Genomic DNA, 24,421 nt, shown 5'->3' on the forward strand with positions numbered 1-24,421 from the left:
CTCAGGACGAGGCAAAATGCAGAGGCCCTGCACACACATCCCTCTTGCTCAGGTCCCAGGGGCAGCAGCTCTGCCAGCCCGAGCACAGGGTGTTCCCTCTAGCCCCACGGAGAGGCCGGCCCTGGAGTTTAACCTCGTCAACATCCACATGGTGACAGAGAGCCTCCAGCTGGGGCTCCCAGGGAGGAAGAGGTCGATCCCTGACAGACACAAGTCAGCCGCCAGCAACCTATGCTCAGCAAACGCTTTCATCTCCCCCAAGTCCTCTCCCCTGACCCCCGGCGCTCTGCGCTGCTCTCTGAGCTCCTGGTTTACCGCTCTCTCTGAAGGATGAAGCCCCCGTCCAGCTGCCCTGGTGGGCTCAGCCGTCCCAATGCAAACCTCAGGAGACACCTCCAGGAAGCCCCAGCCACAGGAGGTCAGCCTCGGGTGGTCCCAGGGCAAAGGTCACCACCCCAAGTGGCCCCGTAAAGCACTGGGCTCCAGGCAGCAAAGCACCCGCCCTGCAGAGGTGAGGGGCTGGGGACGTGGCTTCCACCCCCAGGAAGGCAAGAGCAGCAGCCTGTCACCTCCACACTAGCAAAGGATACAGCTGGCTCCGACCACCAACCTGCCAAAGAAACAGACAAAGAGCAAAGTGAGTTTCTGTGCGTGGTTCACAATGATGCACACAGCAGCTGGATCGGGTATAGGGGGTTGGCAGTGGCGGGGTGGGAGTGGGCACCAGGCCCTGCAGCCCAGGCAAGGTGCTATCAGTTCAGCAGGGACTGTGAGAAGGTACAGAACCCACTTCCCAGAGGCTTTGGCTGTGAAGCCCATGGGTAGGGCGCACCGGCACGGGTCCTGCTGAGCACAGTCCAGTCAGGAGAGCAGAAGGGTATCTTCTGCTCTCAGGCAGGCTTGGCTGCGGGTCACTCTGGGCCTCCTGGGCCCGGGTGGAAGCAGGGAACATTTTACAGGACAGCAAGCGTGAGACCAAGGAGTTTCACTATCTGTGGGCAGAACACACTTGGGCCACAAAGGCTAGGCCAGGAAGCCCACACATACCTGACCAGCCCTGCCACAGGTGGGCCTGAGGCCCTGAGAATCAGGCCCTTCAGAACTCACTGGATTAAAGAGCCAGGGCCAAGAGCACCAGGGCAGCAGACACAGGATGCCGGGACCAGCAGAGGAATTTTACAGATTCCCCAGTAGTTCAAGTCCTCTCTGTTTTTTAACTCCCCACTCTCTATGCACGTATATACACACACATAAGTGCACACATGCACATGCACACACACACACACACGTACATGTATGCACACATGTATACAGGCATGCACATGCACGTACACACACACAGAACCTAACACAGAACGAAACCTCCAGCCCAGGCACGGCGCGTGGGTGGGCTCGTCAGATCACCCTCAGCCTTTGAACAAGAGGAGGTGATGTAAGGATGGATAAACCCAATGTCAGCATTAATCCCAGCAGGTACTAATGATATAATTCTGTTTCAAAAAGCAGCATATCCTTTGGAATACTCCTGCAGAGCCCCTGCGGGAAACAATCAGTGCAAAGCTTCCTTACGGGAGCTGGGGAGCTGGGGACAGAGCCGTGCAGGGAGTCGCTGTCTGGGCAACCAGATGAAGCTTCGTCTGACCACCGTGCGTGAGACAGTTGAGGCCAATCATGTACTGCCCTCAGCAGATTGGAGGGGCTGGCACTGGGCCTCCCGCAGACCAGGGTACGGCTCCACGGAGACAGACACACCAGTGCACCTGTACGTACACGTGTGTGTAGACACATTAGTGTTTTACAACATATATGCCTATATATACGTATTTTTTTTATGCCTATATATAGGCTACCCTGGGTGGCGACAAATGTTAAGTGCTAGGCTACTAACCAAAAAGTTGGTGGTTTGAACTCACCTAGAGGCACCTTGGAAGACAGGCCTGGCAATCCGCTTTCAAAAAGTCACAGCCTTGAAAACCATATGCAGCAGTTCTACTCTACACATATGGGGTCACCATGAGTCAGAATCAAGTCAACAACATATAAAGACATTTCCAAAATTACAAAACCTCAACTTTTTTGGACTCAATGTATATGGTGAAAGGCACCAAGTCTTCTGTCTTTAAGATAGGGAATCATGAGTTATTTTAAAAAAAACAAACAGAATTGCCCTAAATGCAAAATTAGTTGGTGAAAAGCACTGATGCTAAGCACATGGACCCTTTGTTCTGGCTCCCATCAGAGGCGCCGGTGTAGGCAAGTGTTGGGGGAGCAGCATGAATGCCTCCCTCCAACAGCCATCCCTCCCTTGCATGTGACCCTCTTCCCTCGGACACTCCTGTGTGAGTGGGCCAGCATGAAGCACCCACATGCTGTCACAGCCGAGGCACTGTCACAACCTCAACCTGTAGGATGGTGGACTGGCCTGGGCCAGGCCTCTTCTCCAAGCCCTCCTACCGCATTGCTGAGGATGTGGCAATTCCGACTCCTTACTTTGGCAAAAAATGTTCTCTATTTCAGCAGACCACATGTGCCCCCAACCTCCTGAACTAGTGCTGGAGGGGGTACCAGGGCAGGGAAGACGGGGCAAGCAAGCAGGGCTGAATTTCCAGCTCCTTCCTGGAGCCCACTCAGCTCTCCAGACCCCTGCTGGGCCGGCTGCAAGGCAGCCAGCAAAGGAGCGGTGAGCTGTGGGTATGAGCGCAGGTATGGGCTTGAGGCATGTGGCTCCCACTCCGGGTGGCCATCAGAATCTGGTACCTCTGGCTGCCTGGCTACCAACTCTGAACCAGTGACTGAGGCACAGTGTCAAAAGGACAGGGGCCAGCTGGGCAGGGTAGGGCCATGGCAGACCCACTCCTAAGCTGGCAACTGGACTGTCATACCAAAAGCAGGAAGGTGATTTGGGGTTTCTTCTTGTCTTCATGAGTGAGGATAGCTACAGTGTTGGTTTTTACTCTGCCCTCACTCACCAATTTATCAAATAATGTGAATATCTGTTCTTCAAAGAATTCAGGACAGGAGAACTCAATCAGGGAAGTCCCTTCACACAGGCTAGAAAAAGAAAATGCTGGAGCAAACTGGAAGCAGACACAGACTCCAGATCTTGAGCAGTGAAGAGTCTGGAAGAGGGGACACCGTTCCATGCTTTTAACAGTAGGTGCCAGCACTGATGAGCTCTTGGCCTGGATGGAGGCTGGGGTGTAGATGAGGCCTGGTGGGGCCATGGGGCCCATTGCAGAGGCTCTGAGACCAATTTGGCCCTGGCCAGCCAGGGAAGGAACATGGGGCTGAAGGGCAGCCATGCTGGCAGCAGGGACCAGCTTCTTATCCAGGGAGAAGAGGCTGCCCAGCCGCGACCCAGTCTGAGCCTCTGGGAGCTGGAAACACTGGACTCAAATTAAATCACCAGGAACGAGTGGCCTGAGCCCATGCCAAAAGGTACCCGCTTCCCTCTCTGGCCCCCAAGTCCATTCCAAATCGACTCTAGGCAGCTCCACTCTGTGCCTTGGAGTGTGTAAACAGTTACACTGAGGCAACTACCGTGGGATTAGCCTAATCACAGGGCAGGCTTTTTTGTTCAGATCTGAATGGGGGAGGAACAGTGACAAAAGCATTCATTCAGGGCCCCGAGGCCCAAGCTCACAGAGCTCTCCATCTGCCTCTTGGGTTGAAGCCCCTGTTCTGCTCTCGAAAGGGACACCCACCCCAAAATGAGAACCTCGAGGGAGGCCCCGGGCCCCTGACAGGCCTGTAGCCCAGGAAATACCAAATAAGAGGAGGCAGCTGGTGAGGGGCACACGTCCCCTAAGGCCCCTTCCCTGCACGCCCACCTCCACCAGCGCCACCACAACCTCAGGGAGCTGGTCCCATAACCAAGGCCACCCTGAGGACGTGCCTCCTTAGGCCAACTCGCACGTCTCAGCCATGGGATGTGCTCAGGGACATGGACAGCAGGGCTCTGAGGGCTGGCCACCACGCCCAGGTAGACGGTGCCTCTCCCCTGTGCTGGACACAGGGCTGTCACTTCAGACCATCATGGAGGCCACGCAGAAAACGAGAAAATAAAGTGGGAATGAGTTCCCTTAAGCACCCAGCTGTGGTTCTTCATAAGATAAAATTTATTTAGAAAAATGGAAAATGATTACAGTACCTGAGTAGCTTCCCACTTTATATTAAAAGTAAAAAACAAAAACCCACTGCCATCCAGTCAATTGCAACTCATAGTGACCCTATCGGACAGAGTAGAACTGCCCCATAGGGTTTCCAAGGCTGTAATCTTTATGGAAGCAGGCTGCCACATCTTTCTCGTGAGGAACAGCTGGTAGGTTCAAACTGCCACCACCCTTTTGGTTAGCAGCCGTGTGTTTCACTACTGTGCCATAAAGTTTAAAAAAAAAGTTCCTTCCATGACAACTCTGACAGGCAGCATGAAATCAGCTCATTTTACACAAACACCCTCCCTGCTTTTTCACCCCTAAAATCTTCACAGAACCCTGAGGATTCAACAGAAAGTGCTGGGCTGTTGGAGGCCGCCATAAGACTGGAACTGTCCAGGGCTGGCTTTGCCAGCAGGGTGGGCTGGGCAGGCCTTGAGGCTGTGGAAGAAGTAGGCCCAAGGGGAGCCACCAACAGGAAGCAGGGACAGGCAGGGCCTGGCTGTTATCTGCAAATAGCAACTCAATCACCCTGAAGGTTCACATGCTGGAGACCCACCCCAGAACGCTCTACTCTGACTCCAGTCCCCTTTGCAGCAGAGAAGGGTGACAATGCTAAAGCCCAAATCTGCCAGCTCAGAGCCCAGCTTTGCAGACAGCTGACCTCCAGACACGAGCAGACCCTGACAAAGGTGCTGGTCACCCAGAGGGCCAGGGAGCCAAGCAGCATCTGGAGCAGGGTGACCAAGATTCCTCACCGTATGGTACCTGAACCCCAAAACCTGGCAGGGTCATGGAGTTTTAAGGGGTGGAAGTAAGAGAACCCCCTGGCCTGGGCTAGGTGGGCTGGGAGGCAGGGCCTGAGTTCCTGCACAGTGGAGGTAGCCCTAAGGTGAAACCAGGAAATTGCATGGCCTGTGGGCTCACACCCCCAGCCTCAACCCTGCCAGGCCCTCACCCCCCCTCGAACCCCAGCCACACTGGGCCTTCACCCTCCCCTCAAGCCTCAGCCATGCTAAGCCCCTCACCCCACACCAAGCCTCAGCCACACTGGACCCTCACCCCTTCTGAACCCCCACTTCCTCCCCTGGCAGTGGAACAGCTGCTATTGTGTGGAGGGTCCAGCCATTGCAGCACCCACAGTGGTCATTCTTCCCCTGCCCATTCCTGTCCACCATCCTGTCCCTGTCCCTACCCTACCATCCTCCTCGCTTCTCCCACCTGTCCTGGAATTCCACAGAAAAACAAGGAAACAAGAACAATGGAAAAGGAAGAAAGCCCAGACACAGAGCTAACGTTCAGGTGGCGGAGGCCCTGAGGGTGCCAGACCCACAGAGCAGGCTCCAGGGCCTCCCGGCTCCCACACACCCTACCCCCGCTGGCAGGCAGCTCCTTCTCTCCCAAGGGTGCGACTCTCCCAGCCTCCCACTGGCCTCAGAGGATTTGATCCCTAACTCCCAAGCTCGTGCTGTGCTTCTGGAGTTCCCCACACTTGACCCCTTTCCTCATGGGTACTGAAACAGGACCAGTGCTCAGAGCACTGGTCCTTCTATGTGGGGCATTGGTTAACCCTGTCCCCATCAGCTTGGTCCACCTGTCTCTGCCATCTGTCTAGCCCTGGGCTCCTGAGACCCGTGCACAGAGTGAACAGTGGGGGTCCTCCAATGCCCTTGAGGCTGGGATGCTTCTGTGGTCACAGAGGCCCTAAGAGTGCTTTGATGCCTGGGTGGCCTTGGGGAGCAAAGGTTGGTGGAGAGCTGCAGGAGGCTGAAGAGCTGCAGGTTCCCACTGCTGGGCTCCACTGGCTAGAACCCAAAGCTCCTGGTCACTGTGCCCCATACAGATGTAGACGAAAGGACAGTCCCAGCACATGGTATGAGGTGAGGGATTGCCCTGCCACTCCCTGTCCACTCATGGGCGGAAGGCCGGGAGGAAGGTCCTGCGTGAAGCTGTAGAACCCAGAGAAGCACTCTATATGGCCACCCGTGCCCACCCTCCCTCCCTCCCTCTGGCCTCAGGGGTGCAAACCAGCCCACGCAGTGACCACGGCAGACAGGAGGCGCAGGCAGAGGCGTCTGCAGAGGCGCAGGCGCGCTGCTCACATGGGAGAGCAGCCATCCCTACACTGGCTTCCCTGAGCCAGGCGGCTAGGCCTCCTGGACGAAGCCAGCCTTGACCATCCCCACAAAACTCTGAGAGGCACTCTGGGGCCAGAATAGCAGCCCTGAGGTCCATATTAATTTCAGCTCCATTTTAAAGGCGAGTTAAAATAAACACGAGGAATATTTATAAGGCAAATAAATCTGGCAGAAACAGCCCCTCCAAGTGTGAGCGGCAGCCTCCCCCTCAGCCCCAGCCCAAGCTGATAAAATACAGAAATGCTACTGTAGACCCTCCAGGCTTATTTTGACTACAGCTGAGGAATGTAACATGTAAACACTGACTCCCATATTACACTGTTACAACTTGCATTAACAGCACCGGACAAAAGCGGCATTTTCACAGAAGCATCGTACAGGGATATATCTCCAGCTTAATTTTTTAAAAAAACCATTTCCTCACATAAATCATGCTCAGAACGAAACGGGTGACTGATACATTACAAACACTTTTTTCTTAAACAATAACATACCTAGATTCCTTCTCAACGAAAGAGCTTTAAAAAAAAAATCTAAATGTTTTTTTCCGAAGAAAATAAACACTGCAGTTTCTTTCCTGACCAAAATATCTGGGGCTGTGTCTTCCCGGCCTTGCCGGTCACCCTGGCACACACTTGCAGAGAAGCTGGCCTGTGCTCAGTCTGCCTCTGGCCAGTGCCACAACACACCCACTGTGCGCTGGACATCCTTCCAAGCTAGCCCGTCACAGAGGACACAATCAGCAGATAAAGGGAGAAACAAGCAAAACCCAGCACCTTTCGGGGTCTGGGCTGGCAACGCTGCTTTTAGAATCCCAGTAACCCAACCCAGTGCCGTCGTGTAACAGAAAAATTGCCAGAAAGTACAGTAATATGGACAGGAACGAAGTTGACAAGAAACGCATGGGCCCAGGACACAGAAAACACTACACTCGGCAACAGGCAGAGCCGACGGGGAGGCAGCACCAGGAGCCGCATGGTGAGGCCACTTCCATCTCAACTCCAGACGGCTACAGGGAAAGACCGGCAAAGTGTTTCTATGTACCATCAGGAGAAATCAATGGGAGCAAAAACTAAGAAGGGAAGACTGACAAGCAGGCCCTGGCCTGTGCGGCGCAGCGGGGCACACGTGCGGCCCTCTGCGGCCCTCGTCAAACAGATGAGGATGCCAGGGGCCTGAGGCCAGCTATGCATTCAGGGCTCAGCACAGGGATGTGACTTCCAGACCAGTCAGCGGGTTGGGGGGACAAACGCCCCCACACCACAGACTAACTTAGAAGAAAATTTGACTGTGGAAGCTCTAGAAGAAAATATTACAGTTTTCCAAAAACAATCTTATTGCCTTTCTGAACATGCACGTAACCTAAAAAGCCAGTACACGTAAAAAGGGTTTAAGTTACATTACAAAAAAGAAAAACCATTTGCACATCACAGGCTATTGTGAACCAAGATAAAAGCCAAATGACAAGCTGCAACACAACATGGGAGTGCATCTTTACCACACAAACCACCCAAACAACAATAAAGCACTGCTGTTGCTGCCATCAAGTCAATTCCGACTGATGGTGACCCCACGTGTGCAAGAGTAGCACTGCTCCATAGGGTTTTCAAGGATATGGCCATTCAGAAACAGCCAAGCCTTACTTCCAAGGCACCTCTGGATGGGCTTGAACTGCCAACTTTCTGGTTAGTAGTCCAACACTTAACCATTTGCGCCACCCAAGGACTCCTATGAAAAGAGTAAGAAAAGGAAAAGGTTCAAAAGCAAGATAGAAAAACAGGGCAAGGACCAAGCCGACAATTCACACATGTGCACACATACCACACACACTCATAAACACCCAGAGACAGACTCACACACTCTCACACTCATGCATACACACCACACACTTACACACAGACACACACTACACAAACACACACAGACACAATTTTAAGTGGCCAGTAAACCCATGAGAAGCTCCCCACGCTAACTAATAACAGCAAATGCAAATAAAATGAGATCATGTTTAACCTATCTGGACAAAGTTAAAAAAAAAAACAACTGATAACCAGAAATTATTGCATAAAGGAAAAAAGTGATCAATGTGATAAACACAAAAATTAAAAACATATGCATGAAAAAATATCACCAAGTCAACAGACAAAACACAACCTGGGAAAACCCATGGAAGGCAACTGGCAGACAGGTATGTACAACCTGGTCCTGGGGAAGGACGTGGACCTGCCAGAGGCGAGCAGGTGCATGGTCCCAGGAGTGGTGGGCACAGCAGCGGAAGACAAAATGCCTTTCTACATAATGCCTCATAAAAAGCTGATGCTGTAGGTGTGGAGGGAGGGGAGCAGGCAGATGTGTGCGTGTATTGGGGCACAGTTGCGGGAGGGAGGCCTGTTAGCACAATGGGTTAAGATGTACAGGGCATTACCCTTCAACCAGCTTTTCTACTGCTAGGAGATACCCTGACAGGTATACAAAATGCACAAGTAACACTTACGCGGATGTATAAGAAGCACAACAAAGGCTTTAACTGCAGGCTTTGTGACAGCGACAAATAGAAACAATTGAGATACTCATTAACGGTGAGAAGGTAGAATGAACTATACCACAGCCATTCCAGGAACTTGAGACTTGACATCAAACAAACAGGCCCTGTAAAGTGTGAAACAATGACAAAGACAAGCAGAGCACATGATACACACACACGCACACACACACTCCAACTCACACAGAGAACACACACATGCTCCTACTCTCCTCTATACAACACCCACTCACACCTCCCCACACGCACACTTCCCTTGACAAGCATACACACCTGCACAGACACACATGCATGCACGCACACACACGCATGCATGCACACACGCCTGCCTCTGGGCACACTTTTCCACCAGTATTTTCTTGAAGCGAAGTGCCAGAGGAAGCAAAGCTCCACGATTACTAAGCCTCTGCCGCCCTCTGGTGGCCTCTCTGGTCCCCGCAAGCATGAAGTCCCTTCTCACCTGCAGGAGCATCCAAGTCCCTAACAGCCCACCCTGTGGGCACAGAAAATGCACTTAGCGCATTCACACTTGTTCAGGAAGCGTAAGACTACCCACACCTGCAATTCCTGCCCCACACTGGTCTGTGGTTTCCAAAGCCTTTGGAACTGTTTGCTAGATTTCAAGGAAACCCACTTGTGAAACAGTTGACAGTGGGGACACATGATGGAGGACAAGGGAGTGACCAAGAGCTTTCCACAATGATCTGGTCCTGCTTTCTCCCTCAGTGCTCTTCCCAATGTCCACAACGGGACCACTGGAACCCCTGGGGCTCATCGGACCATGTTGGAAGACCACTGCTATAGAGAGGGAACTCACATCATCACTTCTAAGATAGTCACAGGGCACAGAGTGCCAACAGCCCTGCAGCAGGGATGGTAAATGGGCTTTCTTTTCTTTTTCTAAGTAAAGGGGAATGAGTGCATCAGACAGAGAGGACCAAAGCCGGGTCTACACAGCCCTGAGAGTCCCTCTGGGAACAGACGAAGATGCGCATGCCTGCACACTTGGGGCCTTACGTTTTTCCAGGGGACTCCTTCAGCCAGAATATGTCATCACTTGTAATTCCATACTCCAAGGCACCTTCAACCTATCAGGAAACAAGGATCAATGTGAGAAACGTGTTTTTAGGTCTGCTACAGGGACTTCCTCAGAGAGGATGCCCGCTTCACAGACACAATTCCACCAGAACCAACCCAGGTGACATGTGGCTTCTGTGGGGACAGAGGTTGGTCTATCTGTATCTGACTCAGGGCACCATCTGTTCAATCCCCAAAGTGTCCAAGTTGTTCCCTTGCTATGATGGTGAGGCCAGCTGGCCAGGTGCCCTCCATATGGATGTGGCAGGTAGGGAGGGTCTTTCTTCTCTGTTCTCCAGGAGCTTCTCCTTGATTTAGACCCCGGGCACCAAGCCTGAGACAGACATGGGAGCTGCAGGGGCCACAGAGACAGAGGCTGTCCCCCACAAGCCTGTTCTGGGTGCTTGTGAAGGGGAGAGATGGGAGGCTGCACCAAGGGAGCAGCAATCCAGGAAGGTCCAGTATCAGAGACATGAGGCTGGGTGAGGGCAGGCAGCAAATGAGTGCTGGAGAAGCAGTTCTCAGGGCTTCCAACAAAAGGACAAGGATGAGCACTACAGTGTCAGCGACTAGGGTAGAGCTGCAGGGCCAGCCAGGGAGAGCCCTGTCCACAGAGGCGGGCGGGGGGGATCCTTGCGTGAGAGGGGTGAAGTGAGGTGCAAGTAGGACGCTGGGCCTCTCAGGATCAGGGCTGGAGGGCAAGAGACAGCTTAAGGAGCAGAATGGGTCCAAGGCTCATTTCCAAGGGGCAAGGCTGAAGGCTGGACCCACTGGGCCCCCTTGAAGTACCTGTTCAGGTGGGTTTCATGACCCAGGAATCGCTCCACATCACCCCAATATCCCAATGGGAGCCTGTCCCCAGGCAACCTGAGGACGGGCAGCTGAGTGTGTGGGGAGATACAAGGAGACAGGGCCCTCTTCCTGACCTGTGAGAGTAAGATGTGTTCATAGAGAGGAAACAGATTTCCAACAGTTTATAATTCCAATTGGCAAAAAAAATAAAGTCAGGAATTTCTGGGGTTTGCTCAAGGAAAATTAAAAGGCCTATAAAATCAAATGGGACTAAAATATAAGCAAGCCTTGGTGGACAGCACTGGCAGGCCACGGTGAGGTGGGGCAGTGGGGTCATCCCCAGGCAGGACATCAGGAGAGCAGAACAGTGCTGAACTGCATCCTCTGGGACTCAAAAGGTCCTGCTTCATGCCACCTTTGGTTGAGCCACAGATGTTAGCAGCCACCCAGGGGAGGTGCATCAGGGTGGGGCCAGGCAAGGACCTCTCCAGAGGGCACCTGGGTACAGTTGTGTGTGTGTGTGTGTGTGTGTGTGTGTAGCTCTGCATATGCCTTGAAGGAGCTCACATGACCGCCTGACTACCAGGAACTCACTGTGGCTCTCAGGGGCTTTAAGTGGCCCCAACTTGAGCACGGCTGCTGGGTGAATAGGTCACTAATGGTCACCCACTTGGACCTTGCCTATTGTATGTATCTTGAAAACTCCGGGTAGGATAAACTCAAAGATTCACAGTTAGACACATCATAGCCAAATTACTGAAAGCCAAACACAAAGAATCTTGAAAGCAGCAAGAAAGAAATGAGTTTAATGTCATAAAATTAAAAGCTGATTTCTCATCAGAAACCATGGAGGCCACAGGCCAGTGAAATGACATGTTGAAAGTGATTAAGGAAAAAAAAATATGAACCAAGAATTCTAGGTCCAACAAAAATATCTTTCAAAAATGAAGGAGAATTTAATAAATTCCCAGATAATTAAAAACTGAAATTATTTGTCACTAGCAGACCTGTCCTACAAGAAATATTAAAGGGAGCCCTCCAGGCTGAAACGAAAGGACACTAGACAATAACTCCAGTTTGCATGAAGAAATAAAGAATGTCGGTAAAGGTAACTACAAAGGTAAATATAAAAAAGCAGTGTAGGTGTAGTTTTTGTTTGTAATTCTTTTTCTATCTGATTTAGAAGACAACTGCATAAAACAATAATCATAAATCTATATTGATGGGCACATAATTTATAAAGATGGAATTTGTGACAATAACAGGATAAAGCGGGGGGAACAGAACTATATAGGAGCAAAGTTTTGGTATACGATTAAGTTGGTTTTAATTCAAACTAGGTTGTTAAAAATTAAGATGTTAACAGAAATCCTCAGGGCTAAGACTAAGAAAATAACTGAAAATATGTATAGTAAAAGAACAAGGGAATTAAAATGATATACTACAAAATATCTATTTAACATGAAAGAAGGCAGTAGTTGAGAAATTGAAGAATAACAACTACAACAAATCCATAAGACATATAAAAAACAAATAGCAAAGTGGCAGACATACATCTTACCTTGCCAGTAATTATATTAAATGTAAATGGATTAAACTCTCCAATTAAAAGGCAGAGATTGGCAGGACAGATAAAAATAACATGATCCAACTATATGACGTCTACCAGAGAGAGACCCATTTTAGATTCAAAGACACAAATAGTTTGAAAGTAACAGATGGGAAATTATATATCATGGAAACAGTAACCAAAAGACTGGCTATACTAATATGAGACAAAATAGGCATTAAGACAAAAATTGCTACTAGAGTCAAGGAGGGACATTTTATAATGATAAAAGGGTCAATTCATCAAGTAGATATAACAATTATAAACATAAATGTTCCATACAAGACAGAACTAAAATACATGAAGCAAAAACGGAAAGAATTGAAAGGAGAAATAGACAATACAACAATAATAGTTGAAAACTACAGTGCTCCACTTTCGATAATGGGTAGAATAACTAGACAGATAATCAGTCAGAAAATAGAAGACACCAGCTAGACCCAGTAAGACATCTATAAAGTACTCCACTCAGTAACAGAAAATGCACATCCTTCTCAAATGCATATGGAACATTCTCCAGAATAAACTATATGTTAGGCCATAAAACAAGTCTCAGTAAATTTAAAATGACTGAAATCATAGAAAGTATGTTCTCCAAACACAGTGGAATGAAATTAGAAATCAATAACAGAAGGAAATTTGGGAAATTCCAAAATATGCAGAAATTAAACAGAGAAAACAACATACTCCTAAATAACCAATGGATTAAAGAAGGAATCACAAGGGAAATTTGAAGAGACTTTGAGATGAATGAAAATGAAAACACAATACAACAAAACTTGTGGTGAGCAGCAAAGCAGTGAGAAAATTGGAATTGGAAATATCCAAATTAAAAAAGAAGAAAGATCTCAAATCAATAGCCTAAACTTCTACATTAAGAATCTAGAAAAGAAGGACAAACCAAATCCAAAGCAAGCAAAAGGAAGGAAATCATAAAGATCAGAGTAGAAATAAATAAGATAATGGAAAAACATACAGAAAATCAACAAAACCAGAAGTTGTTTCTTTGGGAAAAAAATACATATACCTATGTATACCTTTAAAAATTGACAAGCCTTTAGCCAGGCTGACCAAGAAAAAAAGGGAGAAGACTCAAATTACTAAAATCAGGAAAAAAAGAGGTGACATTACTGTTGACCTTGCAGAAATAAAAAAGATTATAAAGTAATATTTTTAACAGTTGTATGCTAATAGATAACCTCGATGAAATAAACAAATTCCTAGAATGCCACAAACTACCAAAACTGACTCAAGAACAAATAGAAAATCTTAATAAACCTATATAACAAGAGATTGAGTTGGTAATCAAAAAACTTTCCACAAATAATAGCCCAGGTTCAGATGGTGTTATGGACTGAATTGTTCCCCCAAAAATATGTGTTGGAACCTTAATCCCTGTAACTGTAGATGTAATCCTGTCTGTGAACACAGTTTTCTTTGTTACGTTGATTAGATCATACCTGAGTAGGCTGGGTTCTAAATCTAATCACTTCAGAGTCATAAAAAAGCAGATGAGAAACAACAGCAAGCACATACGGGGAAGGCAGACACTATCTGCTGACAATGGAGGCAGAGGAATCTACAAGTCCAGGAACTGCAAGGATTGCCAGCTACTAGAAGCTGAAATTGACAAGGAATGACCTCCCCCTAGAGCCACATCCTGATTTTGGACTTATAGGCTCCTAAATTGTAAGAATATAAATTAAGTTCTTTAAAGCCACTCGATTGTGGTATTTCTGTTACAGCAGCACTAGGAAACTAAGACAGATGGATTTACTGGTGAATTCTACCAAAAGTTTAAAGAATTAACACCAATCTTTCATGGATTCTTTCAAAAAAATAGAAGAGGAGGAAATGCTTTCTAACTCATTCTATGAGGCCAGTATTACCTGATATCAAAACCAGACAAAGATATCACAAGAAAACTACAGACCAATATCCCTTAGGTATGTAGGGGAAAAAAAAAAAAAAAATTCCCAACAAAATACTAGTAAATCAAATCCAGTAGCATATAAAAAGGATTATACACCATGATCAAGTGGGATTTATCTCAGAAATGCAAGGTTGGTTCAACATACGAAAATCAATCAATGTAATACACCATATTAATAGAATGAAGAGGAAAAACTCCACATCTCAACAGGTGCAGAAAAAGCAACTGACAAAGTTCAACACGCTTTCATGATAACAACATTCAACAAACTAGAAACAGAAGGGAACTTACCTCAACCTGATGAAGGGCATCTACAAAAAAAACTCACAGCTAACATCAGATTTAATGGTCAAATACTGGAAGCTTCCCCTGAAGATCAGGAACAAGACAAGAATATCTGCTCTCCCCACTTCTATTCAACATTATACTGAGGGTCCAAGCCAGGGCAATTAGGCAAAAAATAAATGAGTAAGTAGATAAATAGATAGACAGGCAGATAGATACATACCTACCTACAAACATACATACATACATAAATGGCATCCAGATTGGAAAGCAAAAAGTAAAATGATATTTGCAGATGATGTGGTCTTACATTTAAAAAATGATTTAAAAAAATACACATACACACCCACAAACTATTAAAGCTAATAAATGAGTATAGCAAGGTTGCAGGACACAAGATCAATATACAAAAATCAGCTGTATTTCCACACCTAGCAATGAACAATTTGAAGGGGAAACTAATAAAGCAATTCTACTTACAAAAGCGTCTAAAGGAATGAAATACTTAGAAATAAATTGAACCAAAGAAGTGGAACATTTGTACACTGACAACGACAAAACATTGTTGAAAGACTTTTAAATAAGACCTAAATAAATGGAAAGATATCCTATGTTCACAGATTGGAAGACAGTATCGTTAAGCTGGTAATACTTCCCAAATTGATCTACAGATTCAATATAATCCCTATCAAAATTTGAACTGCTTTTTTTTTTTTACAGAAATGGACTAACTGATCCTAAAATTCATACAGAATTGCAAGGGGCCCCAAATAAGCCAAAGCAATCTTCTAAAAGAAGTGTGAGGACTCATACTTCCCAATTTCAAAACTTAAAGCTACAATAAAGACAGCTTGGTACCAGTATAGGATAGACATAGATCAATGAAATAGAATTGAGAGTCCAGAAATAAATCCATATATCTATAGTTCAGTGATTTTCCACATGGTTGCCAAGACCATTTAATGGAGAAAGAATAGTCTTTTCAACAAGTGGTGCTCAGACAACTATCTGCATGCAAGAGAGTAAGTTTTGATGCTTACCTCACACCATATACAAACAATAACTCAAAATGGATCAAAGGATTAAATGCAAGATCTGAAACTATAAAAGTCTTAGAAAGAAACACCAGTAAATCTTCATAACCTTGTATTAGGCAATGGCTTAAACTGTTCTTCACCAAAATTAAAAACTTTGTGCATCAAAAGACACTATCAAGAAAGTGAAAAGAGAAGACATACAAGTGGCCAACAAAACCCACGAAAAGATACTCAACATCATTAGTCATTAGGGAAGTGCAAATCAAAACCACAATGAGATATTGCTTCATGTCCACCTAAGATGGCCATGGTTTAAAAGTTGGAAAACAGGTGTCGGCAAGGATGTGGAAAAACTAGAACCCTCATCCATTGCTGGTAGGATTATAAAATGGTACAGCTACTACGGGTAAAAGTCTAGTGGTTCCTAAAAGAGTTAAACATAGAATTACCATACCCATTGCCAACCACTCAATTCCAACTCATAAAGACCCTACAGGACAGAGTAGAATTGCCCCACAGGTTTTTGAAGGTTGTAAATCTTACAGAAGCAGAGTGCCACGTCCTTCTCTCACGGAGTGGCTGGTGGGTTCAAACCTCTAACCTTTCAGTTAGCAGCCAAGCACTTAACCACTGCGCCACAAGAGCTCCACACAATCCAGCAATTACAGTCCTATGTATATAATACCCAAAAGAATTGAAAGTAGAAATTCAAACAGATACTGGTGCACTGATGTTCACTGCAGCGCTATTCACGATAGCCGAAATTTGGAAATAACTTAAATAAAAAAAAAAAAAAATTTTTTTTAACTTAAATAAAAAAAAAAAATTTTTTTTTTTTTTAGCCACCAATAAATGAATGAACAAAATGCGGTACATTCATACTATGGAATAGAACTCAAACATAAAGAGAAATGAAGTCTTGATACATGCTACAAAATAGACAAACCTTAAAAAACATGCCGAGTGAAATAAGTCAGTCACCAAACGACAAATACTGTATGATTCTACTTACATGAAATATCTAGAACAGGCAAATGTATACTAGACCTAAGGTTATTAGTGGTTACCTGGGCGGGTGGGAGGAAGAGGGATAAGGGAATTTGTTGCTTAGGAGACACTAAGCTTCTGTTAAGGATGATGGGAAAAGTTCGAAATAAATAATGGTGATGGTTGCACAACATGATGAATACAATTAATGTCACTCAATCGCACATGTGAAGATTGTTGGAATGGCAAATATTTTGTTACGTACATATTTACCATATTAAAAAAAAGTATAGTAAGTAGATCAGGAAATAATAGAATATCTAACAGTATTCCTAGATGGTATATATAAACTTATTATTATAAACAGGGTTTATTTTTCATTATATGATCCACAATATATCCCTATTGTTGTTAGGTGCCATAGAGTTCGTTCTGACTCATAGCGACCCTATGTACAACAGAACGAAATATTGCCCTGTCCCGCTCCATCCTCACAACCGTCGTTACACTTTAAGCCCATCGTTGCAGCCACTGTGTCAGTCCATCTGGTTGAGGGTCTTCCTCTTTTTCGCTGATCCTTTACCAAGCATGATGTCATTCTCCAGGGACTGATCCCTTCTGAGCATTCTAAGGAGCATTGTGGTTGTACTTCTCCCGGGATAGACTTGTTCACTCTTTTGGCAGTCCACGGTGTATATTCAATACTCTTCACCAACACCACAATTCAAAGACGTCAATTCTCTTTCGGTCTTCCTTATTCATCATCCAGCTTTTGCCTTCATATGAGGCAACTGAAACACCATGGCTTGGGTCAGGCGCACCTTAATCTTCAAGGTGACATGTCTGCTTCTCCACACTTTAAAGAGATCTTCTGTAGCAGATTTGCCCAATGCAATGAGTTTTTTTGATTTCTTGGCTGCCGCTTCCACAGGTGCTGATTACGGATCCAAGTAAAATAAAATCCTTGACAATTTTTATCTTTTCTCCGTTTATCATGATGTTGCTCATTGGTCCAGTTGTGAGGATTTTTGTTTTCTTTATGTTGAGGTGCAAGCCATTCTGAAGGCTATGGTCTTTGACCTTCATTAGTAACTGCTTCAAGTCCTCTTAACTTTCAGCAAGTAAGGCTGTGCCACCTGCATAACACAGGTTGTTAATGAGTCTTCTTCCAACCCTGACGCCCATTCTTCTTCATATAGTCCAGCTTCTCGGATTATTTGTTCAGCATACAGATTGAATAGGTGTGGTGAAAGGATACAACTCTGACACTTACCTTTCTTGACTTTAAACCATACAGTATCCCTATTATATTCCTATATATAGTAATAATATTGATATTCACATATTTATTATGTATCCAGCAACTTTTCATTAAATCCAATTGTTTTTTAAAAAAGAAACTGAAAAGACAACTCACAGAATGAGAGTTAATATTTGCAAATCATATATCTGATATATGTTTTGTTGTTACCTAGTTTTTTTAGTATCCAGAATATATAAAGAATACTTAAAACTCAACAATAAAAAGAGAAATAACTCGATTTAAAAATAGGCAAAAAATTGGAAGACATTTCTCCAAAGAAGAAATACAACGACTAATAAGCCCATGAAAAGAAATTCAGTGTCATTAGTCATCAGGGAAATGCAAATCAAATCCACAATTAGATATAGGATGGTTATAATTAAAAAAAAAAAAAAAAGTGTTGGTGCGACTGTGGAGAAAATGGAACTCTCATACTTTGCTGGTGGGAATATAAAATGGTATAGCTGCTTTTTTCAGCACGTCAGTGAAAAAGAGGAAGACCCTCAATGAGACGGACTGACACAGTGGCTGCAACAATGGGCTCAAGCGTAACAATGATTGTGAGGATGGTGCAGGACCGGGCAGTGTTTCATTCTGTTGTACATTGGGTCACTGTGAATCAGAAGTGACTCAAAGGCACCTAACAACAACAGCAGCTTTGGAAAACAGCCTAGCAGTTCCTCAAAATGTTAAACACAGAGTTACCAGATGACCTAGCAATTCTACTCCCCAAATTGATCTACGGATTCAATGCAGTATACACAAGAGAAATGAAAACATGTGTCCACACAAAGGTTATACATGAATGCTCACAGCAGCATTACTTCTAACAGCCAAAATGTGGAAACAATGCAAATGTCCGTCAACTGATAAATAAATAACATGTGGTATATTCATACATGGAATATTATTCAGTCTTGATACATGTTACAACATGGATGCACCTGAAAAACATTGTTGTTGTTGTTGTTAGATGCCGCTGAGTCAATCCCAACTCATAGTGACCCTACAGGACAGAGTAGAGCTGCCCCATTGGGTTTCCAAGGAGCAGTTGGTGGATTTGAACTGTTGACTGTTTGGTTAGCAGCTGAGCTCTTAACCACTATGGCACCGGGGCTCCTGGAAACCATTGTGCTAAATTAAAGGAGCCAGACAAAAAGGCCACATGTTATACGATTCCACATATGAAATGTCCACAATAGGCAAATCTATAGAGACAGAAAGTAGATTAACCATCACCAGGGGCAGGACGGAAGGGGGAGTGGTGAGTGACTACTAATGGGTATGGGGTTTCTTTTCAGAGTGATGTAAGTGTTCTGGAATTAGACAGTGGTGACTGATGACTGTACAACATTATGACTGCTAAAAGCCACTGAACTGTGTCGTTCAGAAGGGTGTATTTTACTGTATGTGAGTTACACCTCAATAAAGCAAAAGCATGGGGCAGGGCTGTGGTGCGGGTAGCATGAGCGACATGTACCAGGTGAGTCAGAGACCATGAACGTGTTCAGTGGTGCCAGGTGAGGCTGTTTTGGGGGACACTCACATGCAGAGGATACTTTGGCCGTCCTCCAGTAGCAATGACGATGTGATCAGCCGAAAGCAGAGTCTAAGAATAACCAAAGAAAGCTATAGCAAATAAGTACATTATGGTCGCCCATTCTAGGGTACTCAAGTGCCCACAGGTGCCCTGGGCAGCAAGTCCCTGCCCTGCAGTGCGGATCCTCTGACCAGCAGCACAGAGGGTCCACAGTGCTGGTATCCTGGTCAAGGGTCAGCTGAATGGGAGGAGGACAGGCAGAAGAGGGCAGGGAGACATCTTACTCTCAGCACGTCACAGTTTACAAAGCACTGTTGGGCATCTCCTCTAATCCCCGCAAAACCCTGCAATGAGGGCATGATTCACCTGCCCCGTCACACCACACAGCAGGGCAGCCTGGCAGGGTGAGCACTGCACGTTGCTGCTGTTGCTGTTTGTTACCATTGAGTCGATTCCATTCAATACTGTTGAGGCAACCCCATGTGCACAGAGTAGAACTGCACCATAGAATTTTCAAGGTTGTGACCTTTCAGAAGCAGATCGCCAGGCCTGACTTCCGAGGCACCTTCGGGTGGGTTCAAACCACCAACCTTTTGGCTAACAGTCGAGTCAGGTGCTTAACCATTTGTACCACCCAGGGACCCCAGAGAGCATCACACATGAGTTGGTTACTCTGTTTTCCAGGAAATCTGTCTCTAATTCCAACAGCCGAAGAAGCTCAGAGGCTGCAAAGGCTGGAGCGGCGTGAGCACAACCACAGCACGGCCTAAGGCATGTACTCTGTGCGTCAGGCACTCACCTCCTTCCCGCCTTTTGTGACACCGCACACCGTGTGCTTATTGACAAAGCTGGCTTTGATGTTAAAGTACTCGACTTTTCTGCAAAAAAAAAAAAGATTCTCACGTGTCTCCTCTGAGCAGAGTAAACAAGCAGCACAGTTCAGATGCTGGATGGTGAGCCGCTGGCCCACCACCCACCACTGTGGCTCAGGTAGGGCAAGAGACTTGTGGAGAACCGCACTGGGAAGCATGGAGGGAAAGGTGAGGCACCTCAACATGTGCCACCGGAGTTCGCTGGGACACGAGGGCCACAGGCACCAAAGGCAGAGCCACAGTCCTGAGAGCCCAGGTGCAGCCTGGTGTCTAACAGGAGAGGTGGCAAGGCCGCCACTAAGGGCACAGACCACTAGGGAGCAAAAGCCCAACACACCCAGTTACCCACCGCCCAGGCGACCAGCTTCCCACCTGCTTCCCACCAGGTAGGTATCTACCTTCTGCTTTCAGTGGAACCATGAGGCCGGGTGATTGAGTGTGACAGGACCACAGGCACCTGGGGTCTGTGCACTCACACTATCTAATGACCAAGATTAGGCTGCTGGGATGCACTCTCAGTGGCTCGGTGCAGCATCACCCAGAGCATGTTGCCCTCTTCCCTTTCAGCCTCGCATCCCCCCTTGCTCTTGAGCTGAGTAAAGCAGCTGCGGGATGCCGCCTTCACTTCATGGCCCTTGAAGTAAAAGCTGTGTGACCCGACACGGAGTCCTGCACTGGCCTCCTACAAGACCCAGCAGAGACCCTGCCACAGCTGATGCCTCCAGAGAACCACATGAGACTGACCATGCCTGGGGGACCAGAGCCCACCCAGAGGAGGAAACACAGACTCCCAGTCAGCACTGGGTAGCTCAGCCCCCACCGAGGAGCCTCAGGAAGTGTGGGTTGCAGCAGCAGGCTGCTCCCCTGGCTCAGCCTCTTCTCAGCTGCTGACTGCACAGCACCAAGGAAATCCATGGGCTGAGCACATGGCACACAGGTGAGGGCCGCCAGACCTCGGACGGACCACTGCCTCCCTTGCCAACCCACAGAGCAAGGGCAGAGCTACCACCACCAGGGGCAAAGCCATGCAGAGCCAAGCACCAGGGCTGGGGCCTCCCTGGACAGCAACTCCTGGGCAGGCGGTAGGCTTCAGGCATGGAGAACACATTGGCATTGGGCTATGGAACCCCAAGGGGTTGACAGGGTCTCATGGTTCCAGGCCTCTGGGGGTGCAGTGTCCCCAGCCTGGGCACAGGGCCCCAGGGAAGCCAGAAGCCATGAAGCAGTTTGTGAGCTTTGTGGTTGGGGACAGTGCTTGGGGCTTCCTCTTTGCTGTCAGCCATGAGGGCTCACCAGGCACCTTTCACGTAACTGTGGGCTGGCCCTGGTGAGTCAAAGACTGTTTACCTGGAGGGCTCCTGTGATGGCCCCTTGCTGGCCTCTGTGTCCCCTGAGCCCAGCCACTACTCTGGGCCTCCACAGCTCAGTCCCAGCCATGCTGCACCCCTTGGCACAGCCCCAACCTCTGGATCTTTCCTCCAACACGCTCCTCAGGCACCTCTGTCCCCTCTGCCTGGGCTCCTGCCAACATCTGCACTCGCTCAGCAGAGAGGCTTTCCACAGATCCCAGTGCTCCCCCGCCAGCTCCTGTCCGCATTCCCACCTGAGAGCAGGGACCCATCATCTCATCATTGCCAAGCCCCAGAGCTTGCCCAGGGTGTGCTCTGTGCAAATGCTCACTAAGGTTTTGTCACAGGCACAAAACGACAACCCAACAGGAGGCCTGAGAAGCTGTCTGCCCCTCAGAGGCCATGCTCCCAGGGGCAGGAGTGGCACACACAAGCATTAGTACCTGTCCTGCAGCTGGACTCGGTGCCCCCAGTTCAAGGATTTGACATGGTTCTGAACAACTTCTGCCATCTTCCTCCTGATAACACACAATACAAAATATTAAAAGTCACAATGGAAACATTAGCGGCAGAAATCCATAACAACTTTGTTGTTAGGTGCCATCGAGTCAGTTCCAACTCGTGGCAACCCCATGTGACAAAGCAGAACTGCCCCATAGGGTTTTCTAGGCTATAATCTTTATGGAAGCAGATTGCCGGGTCTTTCTCCTGTGGCACAGCTGGGTAGGTTCTAAGTACCAACCTTTTGGTTAGCAGCTGAGTGCTTCATCATTGCACCATCAGGGCTCCTTCCATAACAAAGTATTAGATGCAAATATCAAGAAACGAAGGTGTTTTTAAAGGCAGTAGAAGTATGATGTCCACCCTGAGGTGCCACTGTCGCTGTCCCTAATCAGGGCCCAGTTTTCTGACAATGGTGGGCTTTGGTCCACGACCAGCAAGATGCAACCAGCTGTGTCCTGAAGCATTAGGCATTCCTGTCACTGGCCTCATCTGTGCACCACCAAAGGGATGGCCCACAGCAGCTCCTGAGGCCAGCGTGGTGGCTAAGCCAGGCCTGTGATAGGCTCTGAGCCACCACAGTGCCACCCACCTGCTGCCAGCCCCCTCCCTAGAAGAGCGGAACCTAGGGCAGGCTTCGCCATCACCACAATATTGGCAGTGGGTCTGGGCAGTTCTTTGTGGTCGGGGCCATCCTGTGCATGGAATAATGCTTATCAGCATCCCTGGCCTCTAGCTGGTAGACGTAGCTTCCCCCACTCAAGTTGTGAACCAAAAATGTCTTCAGACAATGTCCATGGGGACAGAGTCACCCCCAGCTAAGAACCTCGTCCCATAGCAGGCTCCTCGTGAGGATTAACAGAATGAGCGAACCTCTCACTCAGCCTCTAAGGAGCAGAATTGAACTGGGAATGCCCAGCGCCCACTCCTCACCAGTTGTGTGGGACGGGGTGGGTCACTTCCCAGCCGTAGTGGTGGGCATCTCGGATCTGGCCCCCCAGCAGGGCTGCCTGGTGCATCAACTTCTTGGGGATGCAGCCCACATTGACACAGGTCCCGCCAAGGCCCCACCTGGTGCCTGGATGTGGAAGAACACATTGCAAAGTCAGGCAGGTTGCCAGACGGCCTCCGCCAGCGACTGGCAGGAAGCGTGCAGGGGCTTCGGGAGGCTTGCTGGGGCTTCTACACTTGTCTGGAATTCCCACAACTCAGATGCAACGCAGACAGCCTTGTCATACAAATTTGCTCCCTATTTTTTAACTGTATTCAGAGCAGTTTGAAAAATCAGAATACTGAAGAAACTTTAAAATAATGGCAGCTCACACACCAAGTAGGATACTCTTCAGAGACTCTGTGGACAGCTGGGGGTGAATGTGTCAGCCACCCTCTGTACATGACTCAGGTCCCCTCTCCCCCACCCCACCACCCTCAGGCCACCCATTCCCATCAGGCTGCCTACCTCGGGGGGAAGGTTCCACATAATCGACCACGGCCACCTTCCTTCCCCACTGAGCAGCTGGAACAAGAAAAGGAGCAGGCAGGTGAGCACACAGGGGTCAGGGACTCCCAGGGCCCACAAGGCCCAATAGAGGCAGGGAAGGGGCTAGCCAGGCACTTCCGGCACAGCAGCTGAACTGAGCAACGCTGGTGAACTCCACTCAGCCTCAGCGTCCTGGCCGACCCACTGCCCATCTTCTGCCCAGCTGTGGTTGCCCACAGGCGGGACCCTCAGGCCTCCTCTCTGGCCACAACCTTCTCACTGGCCCTCCTAGGTACTGTCACCTATGCAGCGCTGGTCCCAGGGACCACATTCACAGACAGGAGGTGCAGGGGAGAGACAGCAGGTCCCCAGTGGGTGGGCCAGAGCGAGGCCAGTGAGGGAGCTGGGTAGGCGGAGCTAGGGCCTACCCAAGACTAAGAATCCTGGATTAGGAAGAAGAGCTGGGTTCAGGGTTGACACCAGGGTCATGGCATCAAGGGGTGAAGCTCTGGCCACCCAAGACTGCCAACAGGCTCTGCCTGAACGCCCCCTCCCACCACCTCCTTTCCTCTATCACTCTTCTGGCCTGGGCAGCACCAACCTCTACTACTGCTGCCGTGTCACCACTGAGTCCTTGTCTGCCCCTCACCCAAGAGCAGTCAGGAAGGCGAGTATTGCTGGATGGCGTGCCATAGGCTGCCTGTGCTGTGTCACCCATGTCCTTGTGTTGGGCGGCAGAGCATCCTCACGGCAGGTTGTCATCATACACCTTTTCAAAACTAGGTCCCCTCCATGGTTTCAGGGGACATCTAAGTCAATTGG

General features: G+C 48.0%; 1 protein-coding gene across 5 annotated transcripts in view; it reads right to left on the reverse strand.

Moving 5' to 3' along the window:
• TXNRD2 (thioredoxin reductase 2) overlaps positions 1-24,421 on the reverse strand; it is a 71,780-nt gene that overhangs the window by 31,589 nt on the left and 15,770 nt on the right. For all 5 annotated transcript variants that reach the window (XM_049865190.1, XM_049865188.1, XM_049865187.1 and 2 more), the window contains exons 3-9: positions 23,579-23,635; positions 23,053-23,197; positions 22,062-22,136; positions 20,197-20,275; positions 19,404-19,466; positions 9,852-9,922; positions 591-610 (exon numbers count right to left, since the gene is read on the reverse strand). In XM_049865190.1, the coding sequence (XP_049721147.1) occupies positions 591-610; positions 9,852-9,922; positions 19,404-19,466; positions 20,197-20,275; positions 22,062-22,136; positions 23,053-23,197; positions 23,579-23,635 (510 nt within the window). The remainder of the gene's footprint in view (positions 1-590; positions 611-9,851; positions 9,923-19,403; positions 19,467-20,196; positions 20,276-22,061; positions 22,137-23,052; positions 23,198-23,578; positions 23,636-24,421) is intronic.

Source organism: Elephas maximus, chromosome 22, assembly GCF_024166365.1.
Source record: "Elephas maximus indicus isolate mEleMax1 chromosome 22, mEleMax1 primary haplotype, whole genome shotgun sequence".
In the NCBI taxonomy this organism is placed as follows: domain Eukaryota; kingdom Metazoa; phylum Chordata; class Mammalia; order Proboscidea; family Elephantidae; genus Elephas; species Elephas maximus.